This window comes from Podarcis gaigeae (assembly GCF_964106915.1).
Source record: "Podarcis gaigeae genome assembly, chromosome: 1".
Classification (NCBI taxonomy): Eukaryota; Metazoa; Chordata; class Lepidosauria; order Squamata; family Lacertidae; genus Podarcis; species Podarcis gaigeae.
In genome coordinates, this window is record NC_139678.1 from 98,466,524 (window position 1) to 98,485,830 (window position 19,307).

The 19,307-nt window shown below is 42.2% G+C and overlaps 1 protein-coding gene across 2 annotated transcripts in view; it reads right to left on the bottom strand.

Annotated features, from left to right (window-relative positions):
* The window catches only part of LOC310827454 (von Willebrand factor D and EGF domain-containing protein-like), a 199,603-nt gene that overhangs the window by 124,954 nt on the left and 55,342 nt on the right, over positions 1–19,307 (bottom strand). For both annotated transcript variants that reach the window (XM_083703544.1, XM_083703543.1), the window contains exons 6-11: positions 18,164–18,253; positions 13,751–13,886; positions 9,308–9,525; positions 6,080–6,153; positions 3,688–3,964; positions 1,173–1,387 (exon numbers count right to left, since the gene is read on the bottom strand). In XM_083703544.1, coding sequence (XP_083559670.1) covers positions 1,173–1,387; positions 3,688–3,964; positions 6,080–6,153; positions 9,308–9,525; positions 13,751–13,886; positions 18,164–18,253 — 1,010 coding nt within the window. The remainder of the gene's footprint in view (positions 1–1,172; positions 1,388–3,687; positions 3,965–6,079; positions 6,154–9,307; positions 9,526–13,750; positions 13,887–18,163; positions 18,254–19,307) is intronic.

Here is a 19,307-nt window from a genome sequence, read left to right on the forward strand (position 1 = left end):
GGCTCAAAGCATAAATGACTGAGTGTGTGCTGCTCTTGTCCACCACACACCTCCCACAATGTGTGATGTGAAGGCTTTGCACAGAGGTCCGAAAACGTGATGAGAGTAAGTCATTACTTGCTGCACTCAGAAAAAGGAGGGCAGGTAATGATTTGTGTTCTGAGCCTTGTCATATAACTGTGAAACCCGTAGGTCACACATTGTGAAAGGCACATAGTGGCAGTAAGGGGCAGAGGTCCACTATTCCACCATAGAGATGATTCTGTAGGGGTGCTGAATTTTGCAGCATTTCGGAGGAGAGCAGAAAGAAACAATGCTGCTCCATTAAAACTCCTGACTGCAGAAGCCAGAATTGCTTCTGCAAGTTGCTGCATGTGTTCACCTTAATAGTCACATTCTTCCTGCATTATATTGGATGTGGAGCTTTAGTACTTCCCAAGTGCTTGGTCACAGCTAAAGATGCTTCAGAAGATGTGTGGGAAACCTCTGGCCCTCTAGTTCCTGCTGAACTACAACTCCCAGGCCATACATTCCGGGGCTGCTTGGAATTATAGTTCAGTGACATCAGGAAGGTTAAAAATGCCCCACACTTGCTTTAGAAGAAGAATGGAGGTGTTTGGATTCCACTTTGGAAGTTCTCTGAAATGGAAGGTGCCTATACTCAGTCCTCCAGCTGGCATTTGAACAGCCATATCAGATGGTTTTTATATGTCCTATTTATTTAACAGAATAGGCTTCTTAAATATTAACATTTCATTCTACGCACTTTGCCACATCTTGTCAAAATCTGTCTTTGAATTCCACAGCCATGTACTTGGCATCAGCGTTCAGAAATTAAAGAACAGAGGAAATATGAGAGCCTTCGATTTCTGCCTTCTGCCCCTATTTTACATTTTCCTGGATGGCTGGGAACTGTCCTTTGTCACAGCTCAGAAGGATCTCAGGGCAGTTGGCAATGTGACGTCATTTGTGAATATGAAACTTCTCTCTAACAGTAGCTGATAATGTGTATTATTTGAGGGGTCTTGAAGGCCAGTGCATTTTCTTTTGTCACTGCAGCTTTGTGCTGGATCATTAAATGAACACTTTTTGAACAGCTTGTATAGAACGCTCTTATAATGGCGATTCATTTTTCGGCGCATCCCTTACCATTGAAAATCTCCTTTCCTTACCTCCAAGCTTTTATGAAGTCCTCCTCAGACGTGTTATTCTGGCGAGAAAGTAAAGGGCTCCCATCAGGCCCATGGAAGTCATTCTGACTGTTTCTGTCAAAGATGCCACATAAACCTCTGGTGCTATTAAAATCAATGCTTGGTGCCCTTACTGTCAAACTCATTCCCCAGTCGCTCACATCAGCTCGAACAAATGCTCCTGAAGGGAATGAGATCTGGAGAAGGAGCAAATCTGGTGAATATGAACTCCATCAGCAATTGTGTGTGTGTGTGTGTGTGTGTGTGTGCGTCTGTGTGCGTGCATGCGTGCGCACCAGCCAGTGCTTGAATTTTGGGAGAACAGTAGAGAAGCCTTAATGAAAGCTACAAGCCATGCAAACTTGGCCAAAAATCTTTGGCCAAAGATTTTTGGCCAAATCTTTCCCGATGTAACCTTTAAGCAGCAGCTAAGAGGATCCATATAAAAAGCTGGGGGCAGGCTGCCTCTGCCCCCTACCATCCCATAAATTAAGCATCAAAGCAGAGACATGCACACACAATAACATGTCATACGCACAATAAAAAATAAGTTGAGACCTGCTATTGGCATCAGTAATCCACAGTGCAATATATCTCAGAAGAAAGCTCCATTGAGTTCAAGAAGTCTTACTCCCAGGTAACCTGCATGCCACTTTCAGGTTACAATCCTGTGCACACTTACATGGAAGTAAGCTCCACTGAACTCAGGGTGCTTACGTCTGAGTAGACCTTCATATGCTTGCTCTCTTATTTATACTGAACATGATCAAAATTGTATTTACAATTAGGATCTGTTTTTCTTGATGCTGATAGAGGGAGAAGTAGAGTGGTACCCAAGTTTATGAACTTAATCCGTTCTGGAAGTCATTCTTAAACCAAAACCGTTCTTAAACTGAGGTGCACTTTCTCTAATGAGGCCTCCCACCACCAGTGCCCTTCCACCGTTCGGATTCTGTTCTTAGACTGAGGTGAAGTTCACAAACCAGGATACTCCTTCTGGTTTTGCGGAGTTCGTAAACTGAATAGTTCTTAAACAGGGCTGTTCTTAAACCGAAACTGCCAACATGACAATAAGATCACCTCTGTGATTTTCCTTGGGAAATGGTCTCATTCATATATATATATACCACACATTTAAAGCACATTATTACCCCAAAAAATCCCAGGAACTGCAGAGCGACAATTCGCAGCACCCATGGCAAACTGCCATACCCATAATTTTTCCAGGGAAATAATGTGCTTTAAATGTATGGTGTGTACACAGCCATATTATCACATGTTTCTCTAGGTTTGGGTTTCATTTTATAGCCTGCCTTTCTTCCGGGATTCAAGATAGTGCCCTCTTCATCTTAGGAGCCAAAGTTTCTTCAGTGCATTAGTATGTCAACGATACGCCTTTTAGACTGTGAGGCAATGCCTATGATAGTGTTGTCTTGTGGCACCCTCCTCCTTCTGAAATTAAGCCATTTCTGTATGTGCACTGGCAAGGAACCCATCTGAAACCTAGGCTTAAAAATTGTCTCTCTTATATTACTAATCACTGCCCAGGATATTTCTCCTGTTGTTGGGATGTTGAGACAAGCCCCGCCCCATCAGCATAGGCAAGCTGATATAGAGAGAAGTGTTCCTTTATATACCCATAGCCCAACCTATTTAGGGCTTTGTAGGTCAACACTAGCACCTTGATCAGTGTTCAGGATCAGTGTTATGTGACCTGCGTTATTTATGAACCAGGTAGCAGTCCCCAGTGAGAGTTTTTTGTTTTGTTAAGTGTTCTTAGATAATTAATCCTATTTACTGTTGGTCATTTGGTTCTGTATTTTATGATTCTATAATATATTAAAGGTTTTACTTGGTTTTGGTTGTACATCACCACTATATATATTTTTTCTTTTGAATTAGTGCTGCATAAATAGTCTTATAATGAATGAATGAACGAATGAATGTGGGGGGAATTGCAGGATGTTGGCTTCCACATCAGCAATGCCGTGGATCGATGATTCTTCCTAGTCTGACATGGATTTAAAACTTACTTGTGCTCACCTATAATTGGTCAGGCACCAATCCCTTCACTTGGATCTAGTCACTCTTTCCATTAGCTTGGCTGGACACAAACCCTACTGTAATCAGTAAATCAGCCAAGTCAGAAAAATCCTTTGCTTTATCAAAGACCATAGTGGCTGCTCTGTAAAAAAAGGCAAGCCTCTTGTAATGAGACAGAATGTGACTTGCTCAGTGCCACCATTAAGCTTGTGGCTAAGTCAGGGCTTGAACTCCTGCTATGATGTTTTATGGACAGTATTCTGTCCATTGGAAGACACTTCTTAGCCTTACATTGAGTGGAATTTACCTCAGCTAGGACAGCCTAATACACACCAGTGGTTGACCATTCAACTTAGCAAGGGATACTCGATCTTTCACACTGCTTTGTAACAAAAGTAATCTCTCTCGTTGGTAATTATCAAAACCAAAACCCAAATAAATTTGAGATACGTACGGTAATTTTTCTCCCTCCATAGGACTGCATGATTCTGACATTTGGTTGTGACGAGGCTTTGATGCTTTTAATTGCCAGTTGAGGTTTGGTTTCCAGAAACTGCCCATTGCACATATCTAAGATGACGATATCATTATCTTCCCATGCGGCAACACCACAGTTACAAGCAAAGGCAAGATGGCGGTTGCTGCAATGCCACTGACGCACATGCACCTCAAACATTCGGTTCAGACTTCTGTACAGCACAAAAGTTCCAGTCATGTAGCTGTCATAACGCCTAAGCAATCAAGAGAACAACATAAAGGAAGGATTTACTCACAGTTTGTTAGCTGCTCATTTTTACTCTAGCCAACAAGGCTCCCTAATTAGACCAGTTTGGTGGCTGGCCTCAGAGGGAAAAGAAAAGAAACTCTTGGTGAAGAAACACTTTTTCATCAACATAAGCAAACTAATACCACCAGAGATATTAGCTGGGAGTGCATAAGAATTCATGTGAGGAGCTCATAGCTGCCTGAGAGCCGCTGCCATGGCAACAGGCATGGATAAGGAGGATAAACATTTGATAAAAGTAAATAGGAAAATATCTCTGCCTCCGGGCCTTAATAAATATGTTTTAGTTGTAACTGGATGCTTTACAGCATGATGTTCTTCAAAGCAAAACCAGCACTCAAATAATATCTTCTGTGACTAATCACCCACTTCGACAAGGTTGACTATGACTAGGTGAACATTTCAAATGAAAAATTAGGGCTCTGCCAGAATCGCATTAAAATGAAGTCATATTTCCCCCCCTTTAGAACATATTGGCTGTAAACATAAGTTTTACTCTTAACTGGATTCTCAGCTGGCAAATGGCCACGTCTGGAACAATTTGCCAGTTTTACTCTTCACTGTTGCATGAGCTCAAGTCTACTAGGGTTCACTGAGAAGCTGATGATGTTCTTGCTCTGGAACACATGCCAACATGGTGGCTGCAGCACACTCTGCATTTAGCTATGGATGACATAAGCTGAGGTGGTTACATGAGTGTTGATTCCATGCAAAATGCTCACAGAAGATTGGCTTTTTCCATATGGCTGAACAAGATGCTTTTCAAAAGCAACTGACACAGAAGGCTCTTATTCCTGTGGCAGTCTAACCTAATAACAATCACTTGGAAATTTCATTGAAATTAATGGAACATTTTGGAGCAAATATGCTAAGGATCACAGTTTCCTAGATTTCAGTGTTATGGCATAATCCTATGAACAGCCATCTTGTGGGATGGGATGAGACAAAAGGGTCAATGTAATCACCTGTCAAAACGTGCTATGAACCAAGCAAAATGTATTGAATAAAATTCTAGCCATCGTTCATACTTACATTAGGCTTAATTCTCATAAAATGTTATCCCTTTGCTTTGAATATATTCAAGAAAAATGTCCTGCTTCTATAATGTCATTCCCACACTTCAATGGAGGCGCATTTGCCACCCTCTTCCCTTCTTAAAAGATGACTCAAGAGGTGCAAGTAGATAAATAGGTACCACTCTGATGGGAAGGCAAATGGCGTTTCCATGCGCTACTTTGGTTCGCCAGAAGTGGCTTAGTCATGCTGGCCACATGACCCGGAAGCTGTACGCCGGCTCCCTCGGCCAATAAAGCGAGATGAATGCCGCAACCCCAGTGTCGTCCGCGACTGGACTTAACCTTTACCTTTACCTTACCTACTTCCAAAAGGCCACAGATAGTTAAAGGCCAAATACCTGGTTATAGAGGAAAGTTTTTGCCTGGCACCTAAACATATGTATTGAAGGTGCCAGGCAAGTCTCCCAGGGGAGAGCATCCACAAACAGGAAACCACCACAGAGTAGGTCAATTCTCATGTTCCCACCCTTCAGACCTCTTGTGGAGGGGGCACACAAAACCAGTTTATATGTCCAGGAGTGTGCACACAATACCTTTAAAAGTATTAAAAGTATTCTAGGCATTGCAGTTAACCCCGCACAGAGTTGGAATTCCCATCACCTCTTAAGAAATTGCACCACCTATAGCTCTTTGTGGAGGAAAATATACTTCAAATGTGATTTAAAGGTATAGCATACACACAGCCTTAATTAAATCCTCATTTGCAGAAGCTATTGGAATTTAGTTAATCTGGTTAATTGGTTTGTTGTTATATTTTAATAGTTATAACTATCATCCTATTTTCTGGTCTCACAAGTCTTTCTGGGTGTGACAGCAAATGCTAGAAACTTGGAAGGCATTTTTTTTCATGTGTGTGTTTAACGTCCCTTGGATTCTGCACTACAGCATTTACTGTAAACTCATAAAATAGCATCCTAGATAGCTGAACAGAATACTAAAGCATATCATTATTGTGAAGCCAAATAGCTTCATGAAAGAATACTCACCATCCATCAAATGTGATGATGTGTGGATCAGTCAAAGAGTAGCAGTTCTCTGTGGGGAGGTCTTGAACTGTGACCTAGTTAAAATGAGATGTGTAATGCATACAGTCTCTGAGGCAGAGCTCCATTTTTTATTTTATTTTTTACTCATAAAACATTATGGGCTGCATTTGACTTTTATGGGTGAATGAAACAAAATGTGACTTTTAAAGTGTGTTACAGAATCAGTATTTCCTGTGTTTTACTTATTATCATTACTTATTTTATATGCACCCAGCAAGTATATAAAGGCTATATAATTTATTTCTTCTAGGTAAACATCAGCAAAAAAACAAGCCTCTCCCTGCCCATCCAAAAAAAGTTTACAATAAAAAAGTTTTTAACTGGAAGTGTGTGAAATCTAGAATCCTGAAAAGCAAAGCAGCGATCAATGAATCAATTATTTCTGATCCATGTCATTTTTGCACGTGCTTACTAATAAGTCATTAGTTTCTGCATTAATCTGAGAGTTCTTAAAAACCACAAGAAAATTCACATGTAAGTATGATGGTTGCATCTAATTAAATACTCAGAAATTAATGGATTTAACATAATCATGTTCATTCATTTCAGTAGGTCTGTTCTGGGTGTGACTACTGTCAGCTACAACCCTGGGGAAGGACAAATTTTCAGATGATATAAAACTGGAAGCTGTAGCTGATACCTCAGAAGACAGAATTAGTACTGAAGATGCTCTTAACAGATTGCAGAGCCAAAAGTAGCAAAATGAATTTCAACAGGGACAGACATAAGGTTCTACACTTACACAGGAATAATCAGATGCACAAATATAGGATGGGTGACACTGGCAACTGTACATGTGAAAAGGATCTAGGGGTCATAGTAGACCATAAACTTGGCATGAGGCAACAGCGTGATTCACCAAGTGGGTGGGAAGCTAATGCCATTCTAAGTTGCATCAACAGATGTATAATGTCCAGAAGGGAAGGAATAGTGCTACCTTATCCAGTCTTGGTCAGAGTCAACCTGGAGTACTGTGTCCAGTTCTGGACACCAGAGTTTAATAAGGACATTGACAAGCTGGGACATGTGCAAAGGAGGATGACCAAGATGGTAAAGGGTCTGTAAACCAAGCCTTGTGAGAAATGATTGAGGGAGTTGGGTATATTTAGCTTGGAGAAGAGAAGACAGAAAGGTGATATGATGGCCATCTACAAATATGTGAAGGGGAGTCACATCAATGTTGGAGCAAGCTTGTTTCAGGAGCAGATTTAGTGCCGTTTGAGCAATGCGCACGCACTGGGCACTGAGCCAAGGGGCCACTGTCTCAAGCAAGGTAAGCAAGGAAATGGGCTTCGGGAAGGAGGAGTGAGGCTCTGCTAGAGTCCTGGAATCCTCCTGCCTCCTTCTCAAAGCCGAATTAGCACTTTTTCAGCTTTAGGAAGGAGGTGGAAGGGCTCCAGGATCCTCTCAAATCCCTTGTGCTTCCTTCCCAAAGCTGGGCACCTCCTTACCTGCATTTGGGAAGGCAGAGCATGGGCTGGAGGGGAGTTGTCAAATTTTGGCTTTGCACAGGGTGCCATAGTACCCAAGTCTGCTACTCCAAAGGGTGGGACCAGAACCAAGGGATTCAAATTCCAGATAAACATTAGGAAGAAGTTTCTGATGGCAAGAGCTGCTCAACAGTGAAATGGACTATCTCAGAAGGTGGTGCACTTATCTGGAGGTTATTAAACAGGTTGGATAGCCATCTGTTGGGGATTCTTTAGCTGTGATTCCTGCATTGCAGGGGGTTGGACTAGATGGCCCTTGGGATCCCTTCTGACTCTACACTTCTATGATTCCATGATATTTTAAAAGTAGGTTCTTCCAAACAAAATTCTCAGAAAATACACATTTTAAAAACCAGGTTTTTTTTTTACGTTTTTGGAGCCAATTATTGTGTCTGAACCTTCAAGAATGAGAACAGAGATAAATAATAAGTTCTGATCAGATCTGCACATCAATCCAAGATCTGGTCTGTTGATATCAGAATTCACAAAGATCAAATTTGTCAAGAAAAACCTTATATAATGAGTTGCTTTGTTAGCGTGGCAATGTGAAACTTTTCCCATAACGCAAGAAGGAGATATCTGGCTGAAATTAAAGCACTTGTTTAAATAAAACCAGTTTCAAAACCAGAAGTATAACATAGGATATATTGAAACAGTAGTTCATTATCATATTTAGAAGCAAGCAATCCTTGGCTCTTTTGACCTTTACATGTTATAGTATGTAGTTTGAATTAAATGACTTAGTGAAGATTTTTAACTAGACCCTGAACTTGGCTTCATTGTTGTAAGCTTTTAATATAATCAAAACAACTATATATCAGAACCTTGTTAGCAGATGAAACAAATATTTTTATTAGAACAACAAATTTGAGATTCAGTGTCAATGTCTACAAAGTGATACCACAGAGAGTTAAACATTGACACAGAATCTCAAGACACTTATTAGGATTTACCCCAGTAATTCCATTGATTCCTTTCAATTGTGGTTCTGCAATCTTAGCTTTCTTGCTGGTCATAAGCATTTACCGTATTTTTCGCTCCATAAGATGCACTTTTTCCCTCCTAAAAAGTAAGGGGAAATGTGTGTGCGTCTTATGGAGTGAATGCAGGCGGGAGGCTCTGAAAGGGAGTGCTGACCAGAGCCTGGGATGCATACAGGCTCTGCTCAGCGCTCCCTTTAAAGAATATTTTTTTCTTGCATTCCCCCTCTAAAAACTAGGTGCGTCTTATGGAGCGAAAAATACAGTAGTCATATGTAAATCCTATCAGGCAATGATACTTACTTTCAAATACATGTGTTTACGATCATTGCCTTTGTCTGCATTCAAGCAGACTTAAGATTGCTTCACACACATTTTTAGGTGTAGTGTGTTTATAACTTTATAGCTCCAAATGGGACACAATGGGATAAACATGTACTGTATTTGAAAATAAAAATATAAAAAGTTACACTCACTAGAGAGACATGATTAGCTGCAGTTCTCTGGCCATATTCAGATTATCAAATGTGAAATTACTTGGGGTGGTTGGAGGGGAGAACATGATACAAGGGTACACATAAAGTGGATGGGGGGATTTTCTCTGGGACAGAAAAGTGAATTACAAATACAAAAATAAATAGGACAGCAATGCCTTGGTTAGAATGCTCTTATCAAACTCATTGTTTGTTTTAACCCACTTTGACATCCATTGGTGTATAATCCCGCCAAAGCGGATTGCTCGTTTGGACAGGCTCCACTCTGATATAGCTGGTGAGGTTTCCATCCTCGGCAAAGTCATTCACAGCCCTTACAGTTACCGAAGCTCTTGCACAGCTACCTTCCTCGGAGGGCATGTGTTCCAGAGCCACCTGGCATGCTGAGAGAGCGATGTCTGGGGACCTCCTTCCCTGATCATCTAAAATGCAAAGATATTGGCATTCATAACTCTGTTGAGAAGTTAATAGCTAGGTTTTCTTTTTAATCAAAGGAAGATGGATGGTTTTCCATCTGTGATCAGAATAATTGTTGCTGTTACAACAGCCAGACATGAGCTCAAACAGAACCATTATATGCAAAAAATGACAGCAAGAAAAATACACACTTCTCTCTCTCTATTTTAAATCTCATATACCACCTCTCTCTCTCTCTCTCTCTCTCTCTCTCTCTCTCTCTCTCTCTCTCCCCTTCCAAGAAAAGAAAAGAAAAGAAAAGGGTTTCAGTACTCCATACTGGTAAGTACTAGCACAAAAAGGCCATATAAAAATATTATATATAGCTCTATAGCTCTAGAGAAAGAGAGGAGAAGAGAGAAGAGAGAGAGAAGGATGGAATACACGCGTTCAATGCACGAAAACAGCAATACTTTGGCTGCCATCTTGTACTTGCTTACCTGGGAGTTAGCCCCATCTTGGGTAGGCATGTATATGATTGCAATGTTAACAACAGCAGAAGACCAGATCAAATTAGTGACAGTGATACCAGAAGCCAACATCCCTCACAAACAGCCCAATTCCCTGGGGAATAAAATAGTCTTTCTTTTCTTTCTAGAAATTTAAAGAACTTGATGAGTTTGCCTGTGGTTGGAGTTCACCAGAATATGCATCACAGCAAAAAACAAATCAAAACAGAAATCTCCTGTTTTACAGAATTCATCATGGGATTCCTTGAATTTGGAGATCTCTTTCTGCATTTGTGAATAACCAATATTCACTATGCTTTTCAGTGCTGATATTTTACCTTTGCTAGATGTGAAATAATAATAATTTATTTATATCTCACCCATCTGGCTGGGTTTCCCCAGCCACTCTGGGCAACTTCCAACAAAATATTAAAATACAGTAGTCTGTTAAACATTAAAAGCTTCCCTAAACAGGGCTGCCTTCAGTTGCGTGTCGAGGTCCCCAAGCCACCCCCCAAATAACTCACAACGCACACTTAATCTTTGTTTAAGGTTTTTGGCATAATTTTGGCCACAACTTTATTTAAATACAAAACCGTGAGTGGTTGTTTAGGCATTGGTTAAGACTATCTGTCCTCCCACCTGGGGACAGAACTGACTTCCGGGCACCACCGAAAGACAGTGCAGGGGAAAGCAAGTCGGGGAGAAATGGAGCTGAGTCACAGACCCTCAATTCTCATCCGCATGCTCCCCGAAGGCTTGCTGGCCCTAGTCCCATTCCAGGGATTGGACAAAAAGATGGCAAGCCCCAGGATTCCTTTAACGGAATTCCCTTTCCGCAGCAACCATGGAGGGGCAGGCCCAGCCTATCCTAACCCCTCCATGGAGGGGCAGGCCCAGCCTATCCTAACCCCTCCTCCACCAATTTATAACCAATGCCTAACCGCAACCTTACAAGTTGTGACGATTTGCTACGCAGTAGGCAAAAACCAAATGGCCCAGCCAATCAGCCAGATGGACAAAATTCCTACCAAGCCCCTGCCCCAATGGCAGACAACCCAATGACAGGCATAGCAAGGTCAATGCAACAATCCCTTACTCAAGGGCGGGTGGGCGGGTGATCCATTGCACACAGCAAAGAGAAAGCTCCAGGCTGCGTGCAGAGTATTTAAACATTTTACCCCTCCCACCAAAATTACAACAAAACTTTTACCCCAGCAACCCAGTGAACCAATCACTGCCCCAGGCCATCTTTAGAGACCCTGCCTGGTAACAGAGGGGTGGCTCAGCAGACCCCACCACAACACGTGCTCTCCATGAAGGAGAACACGCTTTGTCTTCTAAAAGTCTAGTAGTTGTTTTTCTCTTTAACATCTGGTGGGAAGGCGTTCCACAGGGCAGGTGCCACTACCGAGAAGGCCCTCTGCCTGGTTCCTGTAAGTTGGCTTTTCACAGCAAGGGAACCGCCAGAAGGCCCTCGGTGCTGGATCTCAGTGTCTGGGCTGAACAATGGGGGTGGAGACGCTCCTTCAGGTATACTGGACCAAGGCCATTTAGGGCTTCAAAGGTCAGCACCAACACTTTGAATTGTGCTCGGAAACGTACTGGGAGCCAATGTAGGTCTTTCAATTTCAAATATGTCATTTAATCGATTTAAATCCGTGTTACTGTATATATTTTACATCCAGCAGCCTCAAACATGAGCTGTTTTTTTTTTTTTTTTAAGTATTTAAAAACCTATTCTATAGGTTTCTTCATATATTGCTTTCTGGCACAAGTCATCTTCACTTTGGCGGCGGTGGGGGTAGCCTTGTCATAGGTGATGGATTGAGAAAATGTCTTTCTGCATAAGGACTCTTATATCAGCTTCCCAGCAGCAGTACCTCATGCAAAAAAATGACATTTGTGTCACTCTTCATACATTAAACACAATACTGACAATCTCTGTGTCAGATAAGGTAAAATGTGAAATGGCCTTTAGATCAAGGATCAGTTAAATAACACAAATATATCAATACTCATGAAATGTTTAGCTGTAAATGCATACTAATATAAAATGTATCGTATTTTATATCACTGAAACAATCTTCTTCAACACCATTAAAATAATCATAACCCTACATATATGTGTATACTAAGAACTAAGTCCTATTAAATTTGATGGAAGTTACTCTCAGGTAGGCATTTTATTAATTTATTTGTTTGTTTTGTATACCACCCTATACCTTCAGGTCTCAGGGAGGTTCGCAGGATAAAATAAACCATTACACTGCAAGCCTTAGGACAGAGAATCATCACAGCTCATAGTTATCTATTATGTGCACATCTATACATTTGAAGCACATTCTTTTCTTCAAAGAATTCTGGGCACCAGGCACACCGAGCTGGTAGGACTGTTGTGTGTGTGCGACATCACATGTGTGACGCCCCCCCATCAGGCCACACCTGCTTGGACGCGGGGGTGTCTACTGGGATGCTCTGTCTATTGCAGAGGGCAGCACAGAGGGTGAAAATCGGCCTCCCAGCCTCCCACTTGCCACACTGGCGCTCACCCAGGGACAGTGGGGGATGGTAGCCCCCTCAATATTAGGGGGGCTGCACCCCCTGCCTCAAAATATTGCTCCATATACCCGGTGCAGCTGATGGACACTGTAGTTTGACCCTCGCTGTCGGTTGAAATGTTACGGGCAAGATCCAGTGTTGCACTAGCAAAGGTAGTGGGACTTCCCCTTTCTTCCCTCCCCTCTGTATATCCCCCATTTTAGAAGTACATGGGGGATGCAGGGGAAGGAGAAGGGGGGGGGAGTTTGCACAAGCAGGAGTCTGTTGCACAAATAGGCGTGTGTGTGTGTGTAGCTCCCTATTTATTGGGGGCTTTTCTGGATTGTGTGCACTGCGTGTTGCTTCATTTATAATTTCAGCCTGCATCAGATGTTTCTTATGAAGCATCAGTAGTAAACTGTAGAACAGATTTACAACAGTGCATTCCTTTGGATGTTGGTGTCTTTCTGCTGTGTTCAGTTGTTAGTGTGTTTAGAATTGCAGCCTAAGAGCTTTCATTGATAAGGAGAAGTAGTTCCCGATAAGAAGAACCGCCCATTATTTTTTAACCATCTAAGTAACATTGCAACCTGATCCTAATATTTATTGCACTAGTTAGTTATGAGTACACAGGATATGGCATCTGCTACAGTGGCACAACTTCTCAAAGCAATGATATTTTGAAGCCATCACCAGGCTTCCAAAGAAATTACCCTAGTGGCCAGCAACATAACAGGGCCAGATATTTAGAATCCTGGTTCCTATTATTATTATTATTATTATTATTATTATTATTATTATATCATTTTCTTCCATACAAATAGGTTCAAGTATTACCAATAAAAAACTAGGATTGAAAGGAAGTGATTGATCTAGCTAGTGAGTTTATTGCAGTAAACACACACACAAATACACACGTGTGTACATACCTTTGTGTACGTGACTATAAGTAACACCGTTAATAGTCAAATTAGCCTAAAACATTAAGCCAAATAGTTTAATGCACTGACCACAAGATTTAAGTACTTTCCCCCCATCTCTCTGGTTTTATAGCCAATCCCTTTGTTTGTCTTATGAAGCCCTCTAGCAGTAAATGATGGCGGTTCTCCTACCTATGCTATGCTCTTAGATTCATTACAGAGATTTCAGGGAAAGTCAGCAAAAGTGCTTGATCAAATGCTCACTGACATAAGACTCTTACCAGAATCCCCGGTAGTCAGCTGCAAAGTAATTTTACAGATGTCATCCTGGCCCAGACAGGTAATAGGGATGGTACTTAGGATTGTCAAAATATGCTCTTCACTATCTTCTGCAATTTGTATGGATTCTGGCACAAACTGGAAATAGAGACAGATGATCAGTCTTACACTGCACTCATATTAAGCCTTGGCCTGTTTTGATGGCAAATGGCCTCTGATTGAAGGCACAAGTGAATTTTCAGTTATTGCATCAGAAGTTTCCCTTTCAAGAAGGAGGAACATTTTCCCTGAAAAAGCAGGCAATATCTATATTTTTAAAAACATTTTTAAGGCTAATTTGGAGAGGGAGAATGAAGAGCAGTTTCCAAGTTTTGAATTTCTGAAGGAAATATATTCAAAACTTGCCCTTCCTGCCACTGCGCCCCACCTTTTGCTAAACTTGTCAGCAGCCGGGGCACTTCCTCAAAATGTTGCCGCTTGACTTCTCCAATCTGGGGAGTGGGACTCAATCAGCAATGTGTCACACGGAAATGCCCTGGTTTTGCCAAACTTGGTTGGAGCCGGGGTGCACCTCAAAACGTAGCTGCTCATGTTCTCCACCCGGGGACAGGGAAGACAAGCGCCAATGGCACATGCCAGAATGCCTTCCTTCAGGCAGCAAAAGCGGTGGGGCAGGCAGAGCACGGCCTCTTGCACTTCCACTGCCTGAGGCACATGTTTCCTCCGCACCTCATAGGCAAGTCAGCTCTGTGGGATGGGATCCTGTTTGCACCAGGGAAGACCTCTGTAGGTGCAGGTGTGGCCGCAGGTGCTATGTTGGTGACATATGGGCAATGTCTTGAGAAGTCACAGCTCCGTGGTATAGCATGTAGTTTTGCATGCAGAAGAATCAGTGCCAAACTTCCCTATTTAAAGACCCTCAGAGATAGCAGAGCTGGGAAAGACCTGGATCGAAAGCTTTGGAGAGCTACTGTGAGTGAGAATGCACAATAATGGGCTTGATGGGCAGACTCAGGATAAGGCAGCTTCTTGTGTTCATAACAGGAAAGGGGGAGAGGAGGAGCCTCAAGTTGCTTTAGAAATGAATTATTTGCACCTATTGCTGTGCTTTTGCTTTGTTGAAACCAGTCACTAAGGAAGGGTTTTCACATGGTGTCTTATTCAGCTTTTGCCTTCCTTATTCTCTCTCACGACTTTGATAGCACGTTAAGAAGATCTGAGCTTGCTGCTACTCCAAGATAAGGTGAAATTGCTATTTTGGTGGCTCGCCAAGGTTTCTGCTTAGCTCTCAAACATTCTGCCAAATTAGCCACCGTAATTGCTTATTAAGTAAAAATTGCCTTAATTTCCTAATGTTACCTTTTGCTTTTGAACATCTTCAGTAATTACAAAATCATTTTCAGGAATAGCAGGGTAATTGTTTCTTATTTCTGATGCAGGAGAAAAAAATCCTTTTGAAAAATCCTAATAACTAACAGCATGGAACCGATTTGCTCAGTGCAGAGCTACTAGTAAAAAAAAAAAGTTAATTAAAATGTGCTGGGCTGTATATTAGGATAATTAGCTGGTCATATGGCTTGCACATTACTCTACTTTCTATGTGTAAGGTAAAGGGGGGGGGACTAATTTATGCTAATGCATATGCTTTATGCAGAGTCCAGGACCAACCTGAGACATTTTGTTGCCTGAAGTGAAAGGCAAGATGACACCTCCCTGTTCCATGTACAAGAGTCAGCTGGGCAGACAGCTGAATCTTATTTCATTACTAGCAGTAGGACAGCAGCCTCCATTGCATTCCATGGCTGCCTTGTGTAGACAGCACAGAGGCAGACAAGACACACATCTCTATCTTTCAACACCTCCCTACTAATCCTCACCCTCAAGCAGCTCCCTCACTCAACCTAATGGTAGGGTTGAGTGTGCAGAGTCTGGCCATTTGTTTCTCCAAGTTGTTTAGTATTGGCTACACTACTGGCAGAAGCTCTCTGGGGCATAAGGTAGGGTTCCCCCACCCCAGTACTGTACCTGCTACTTTCGAATGTCCAGTTGGAGATGCTAGGGGTTGAAACAGAAACCTTATAGATCATCCTTCCCCAACCTGGTGCCTTCCAGATACTTTGGACTCCAACTCCCATTATCCCTGGACATGGGCCATGCTGCTTGGGGCTGATGGTCCAACAGTACGTTGAGGGCATCACGTTGGAGACAGAAGAACAGCTGTTAAAGATACCGAGTATATGCTATAATGAGGGACGCGGGTGGCGCTGTGGGTTAAACCACAGAGCCTAGGACTTGCCGATCAGAAGGTTGGCGGTTCGAATCCCCACGACGGGGTGAGCTCCCGTTGCTCGGTCCCTGCTCCTGCCAACCTAGCAGTTCGAAAGCACGTCAAAGTGCCAGTAGATAAATAGATACCATTCCGGCGGGAAGGTAAACGGCGTTTCCATGCGCTGCTCTGGTTCGCCAGAAGCGGCTTAGTCATGCTGGCCAAATGACCCAGTAGCTGTATGCTGGCTCCCTCGGCCAATAAAGCGAGATGAGCGCCGCAGCCCCAGAGTCGGCCACGACTGGACCTAATGGTCAGGGGTCCCTTTACCTTTTTTATATGCTCTAATACAGAGTCACTCCTTCTGCCCCCAGCCTGAGTCCCCTCACTTCTTAACAATTTCCTCATTTTGTTCCAAATGAAAAACAGTACATAACTGGTTTACATTATCATGACATCACTATCATTTTCACAGTGAAATGACACTGGTGGCTTTCCTGTTAGAGAATACAAGATGCAGAGTTTACGCTTGCTACCCATTCCCTTCCCTGATGGTTACATATAAACAAGTGCCATGCAATAGTTACTTATGCATCTGAAGATAAAGATGGACAACCCATAACTGGACATGATTGTGCCGCATACAACACCCCACTCGAAAAAAAAGGGGGGGGGAAGAGGTTTCTGCAGAGCCCATCACATCTTACCATTCTGTCTAACCCTAAGTGAAATGACAGAATGATAATGGAGGGGAAGCAGATAGATTCTGTCTTCTCCCAGGTTTGCTGCCAAAGCAAAATAATGATAATTTTTAACAATGCAGTGAAAAAGAAGACACAGTCCCTGTATCCTAGTTTCTGGAGCAAGGGCAGATTTTGTCTTGTTTTGGTTTCTTTTGGCCCAGGGGATTCCTTCCCTCTCAGAGAACCATCTGAGGACTGCAAGCCAGTGGTGGGTGGAGACAGATACAAAAGTGGTCAGAGTATTGAGTGTGACTTTAACCTTTGTTCACCGAATAGGTTACATTCCAGCCACACAAAGTTATAGGTTTCTTACACACATCTCTCTCCACCCACCCTCCAGGCAAGCAAGAGGCATTAGCACAGTTCAAGGAGTTATGCCAGACAAACAAAAACACTTGAGGGGAGCAAAATGGGGCAGGAGAGAACTGTAGCCTGTGGAAGGGACATGGGCTAGGGAGATATTGAGAGCCAGGTAGATGCACCCCTCGCCCTGCTCTGGAGTCTGTATCTCTGTGGTTTCTGCAGTCTATGGTGTCATATGAGTTTTCGAAAGAGAGAGATGCCACATTACCCAAAGATGGGGATTGTGCTGTTAGGTCTCCCATCAAAGGCATTAGGTATGAATCAAAGTGAAGTCTGCCCCATAAATAATGTATTGTCCCATAAATAATAATGGCAGACTTAGCATGCAGGTCCTTGTTTTTATAGGCTCAGCTTTTGAAAACTAATCTGTATTACAGCTTCCTTAATGGAATGAATATTTTTTTTTTTTTTTTGGCCAGTTATTTATATTGCATTCCAGAAAAAGCTAACAAAGGGAGAAAGAAAGGCTCTTTTATGAAATATCTGCTACTGAATGGCCAGCCAAGGTCAGAAAATGTTTTAGTCTGCTAAAATTCTCCATTAACATAATGGGGGGTTGCCCCCAGAGTTTTGTGAATGGGAGAGCGCAGCATTCAAAGGATGCAGACGCTAAATGCCAGTCTTCGCAAAAGCTGTCCATTTAAAGACGTCCCAACTTTTATTTCACATTGTGTGAGAGACAAACGCAAGTGCTCAGGCATTATGACCAAATCACTCTGAATTTGCAGAACTGTGCCTATCTACTTAAGGTTGCATATAATCACCTCTCGGAAGGTGAATGAACATGAAACGCTTTCACAATACATTTCTCGGCACCTAGATGCTGTAGCTGTTAGTGCCTTTAGAAAGTCTGATAGAATGATTGATAGAATGGCAGGCAATTTTTGGAGACATTTTCTCCTTGGGCACCTAAGAAGTACACTGTTTATAATCACCAAAGCCAATTTTACAGTGTGTTGTCTTGCGGAGCAAGGTGGTTAATATAGAAATCTCCATTGAGGATATGCTAGAGAAGTTTGTTAAATGAGGTCTTTTGCTGTTACCTTAATCCCAGCATAGAATCCATCGCTTTCTTCAGGGAAAGACTGTTGATCAGGAGAGTCCCACCTAAAAGCTGTGACAGTGCAAAAGACCTGCAATAAATAAATTGTCCATTTTACAACTTTTTTTCTTTTCTTTTTAAATTAAGAGTTTATGAAGAGTGATTGAAGGTGTTGTAAAAGTTTGGCTGAGATATTCTCCCCTATGAAGACTGATTTTGCTGTTTTGCCTTTCCCTTTGCTGGCTGCAAAGCCAATGCATTCGCCAAGCGGGGAACCCATGGGGGGCAGCCATCCTCCCATATCTTGAAATGGAAAATTCCATGTACTTACAGATATCCATAGGTGCCTTCTGTAGCAATTAAAAGCTGATATCCCTCACTCTGGGTAGGCAAGTATAGAGCGCTTGGATCAGGTAGTTTTGACGTTCAGAAATAATGCTAGCTGGAAACTAGGGCATCTGGTTATTAATCAGTACAGTGGTACCTCAGGTTAAGAACTTAATTCATTCTGGAAGTCCGTTCTTAACCTGAAACTGTTCTTAACCTGAAGTACCACTTTAGCTAATGGGGCCTCCCGCTGCCACTACACGATTTCTGTTCTTATCCTGAAGCAATGTTCTTAACCTGAGGTACTATTTCTAGGTTAGTGGAGTCTGTAACCTGAAGCGTCTGTAACCCGAGGTACCACTGTAGAACATTAAAGCTGATTTGTGGTGATTGTGTAGTGATTTCTGCAGCTGTATTTGTTCTACACCACAATTTTCAGGCATAAATACATTAAAAAATAATAATAATAATTAATGGCAGACATGCCTCTCAAAACACCCAGGGGCAATTTGTACCTTTCTGAAATGGTTAATCAGGCTTTCATGTTCCAGGGACACACATGCAAGCCTTGCCTTCAACATCCATCGGCACTCAAGCTGCTCTTTAGGTCTTTGCATGGATTTCTGAAGGTTGTAGTATAGTGTAGTGTAGTGTAGTGTAGTGTAGTGTAGTGTAGTGTAGTGTAGTGTAGTGTAGTGCATTGTATTTAAAGTATGTTTGATTGAATGTGCTTAGAAACTGTCCCCACTACTAGAAACCTTGACAAGCTAGAGTTTTCACTTGTGAGGAAGCTTCTACGCAAGTTCAGCTGAAAATGT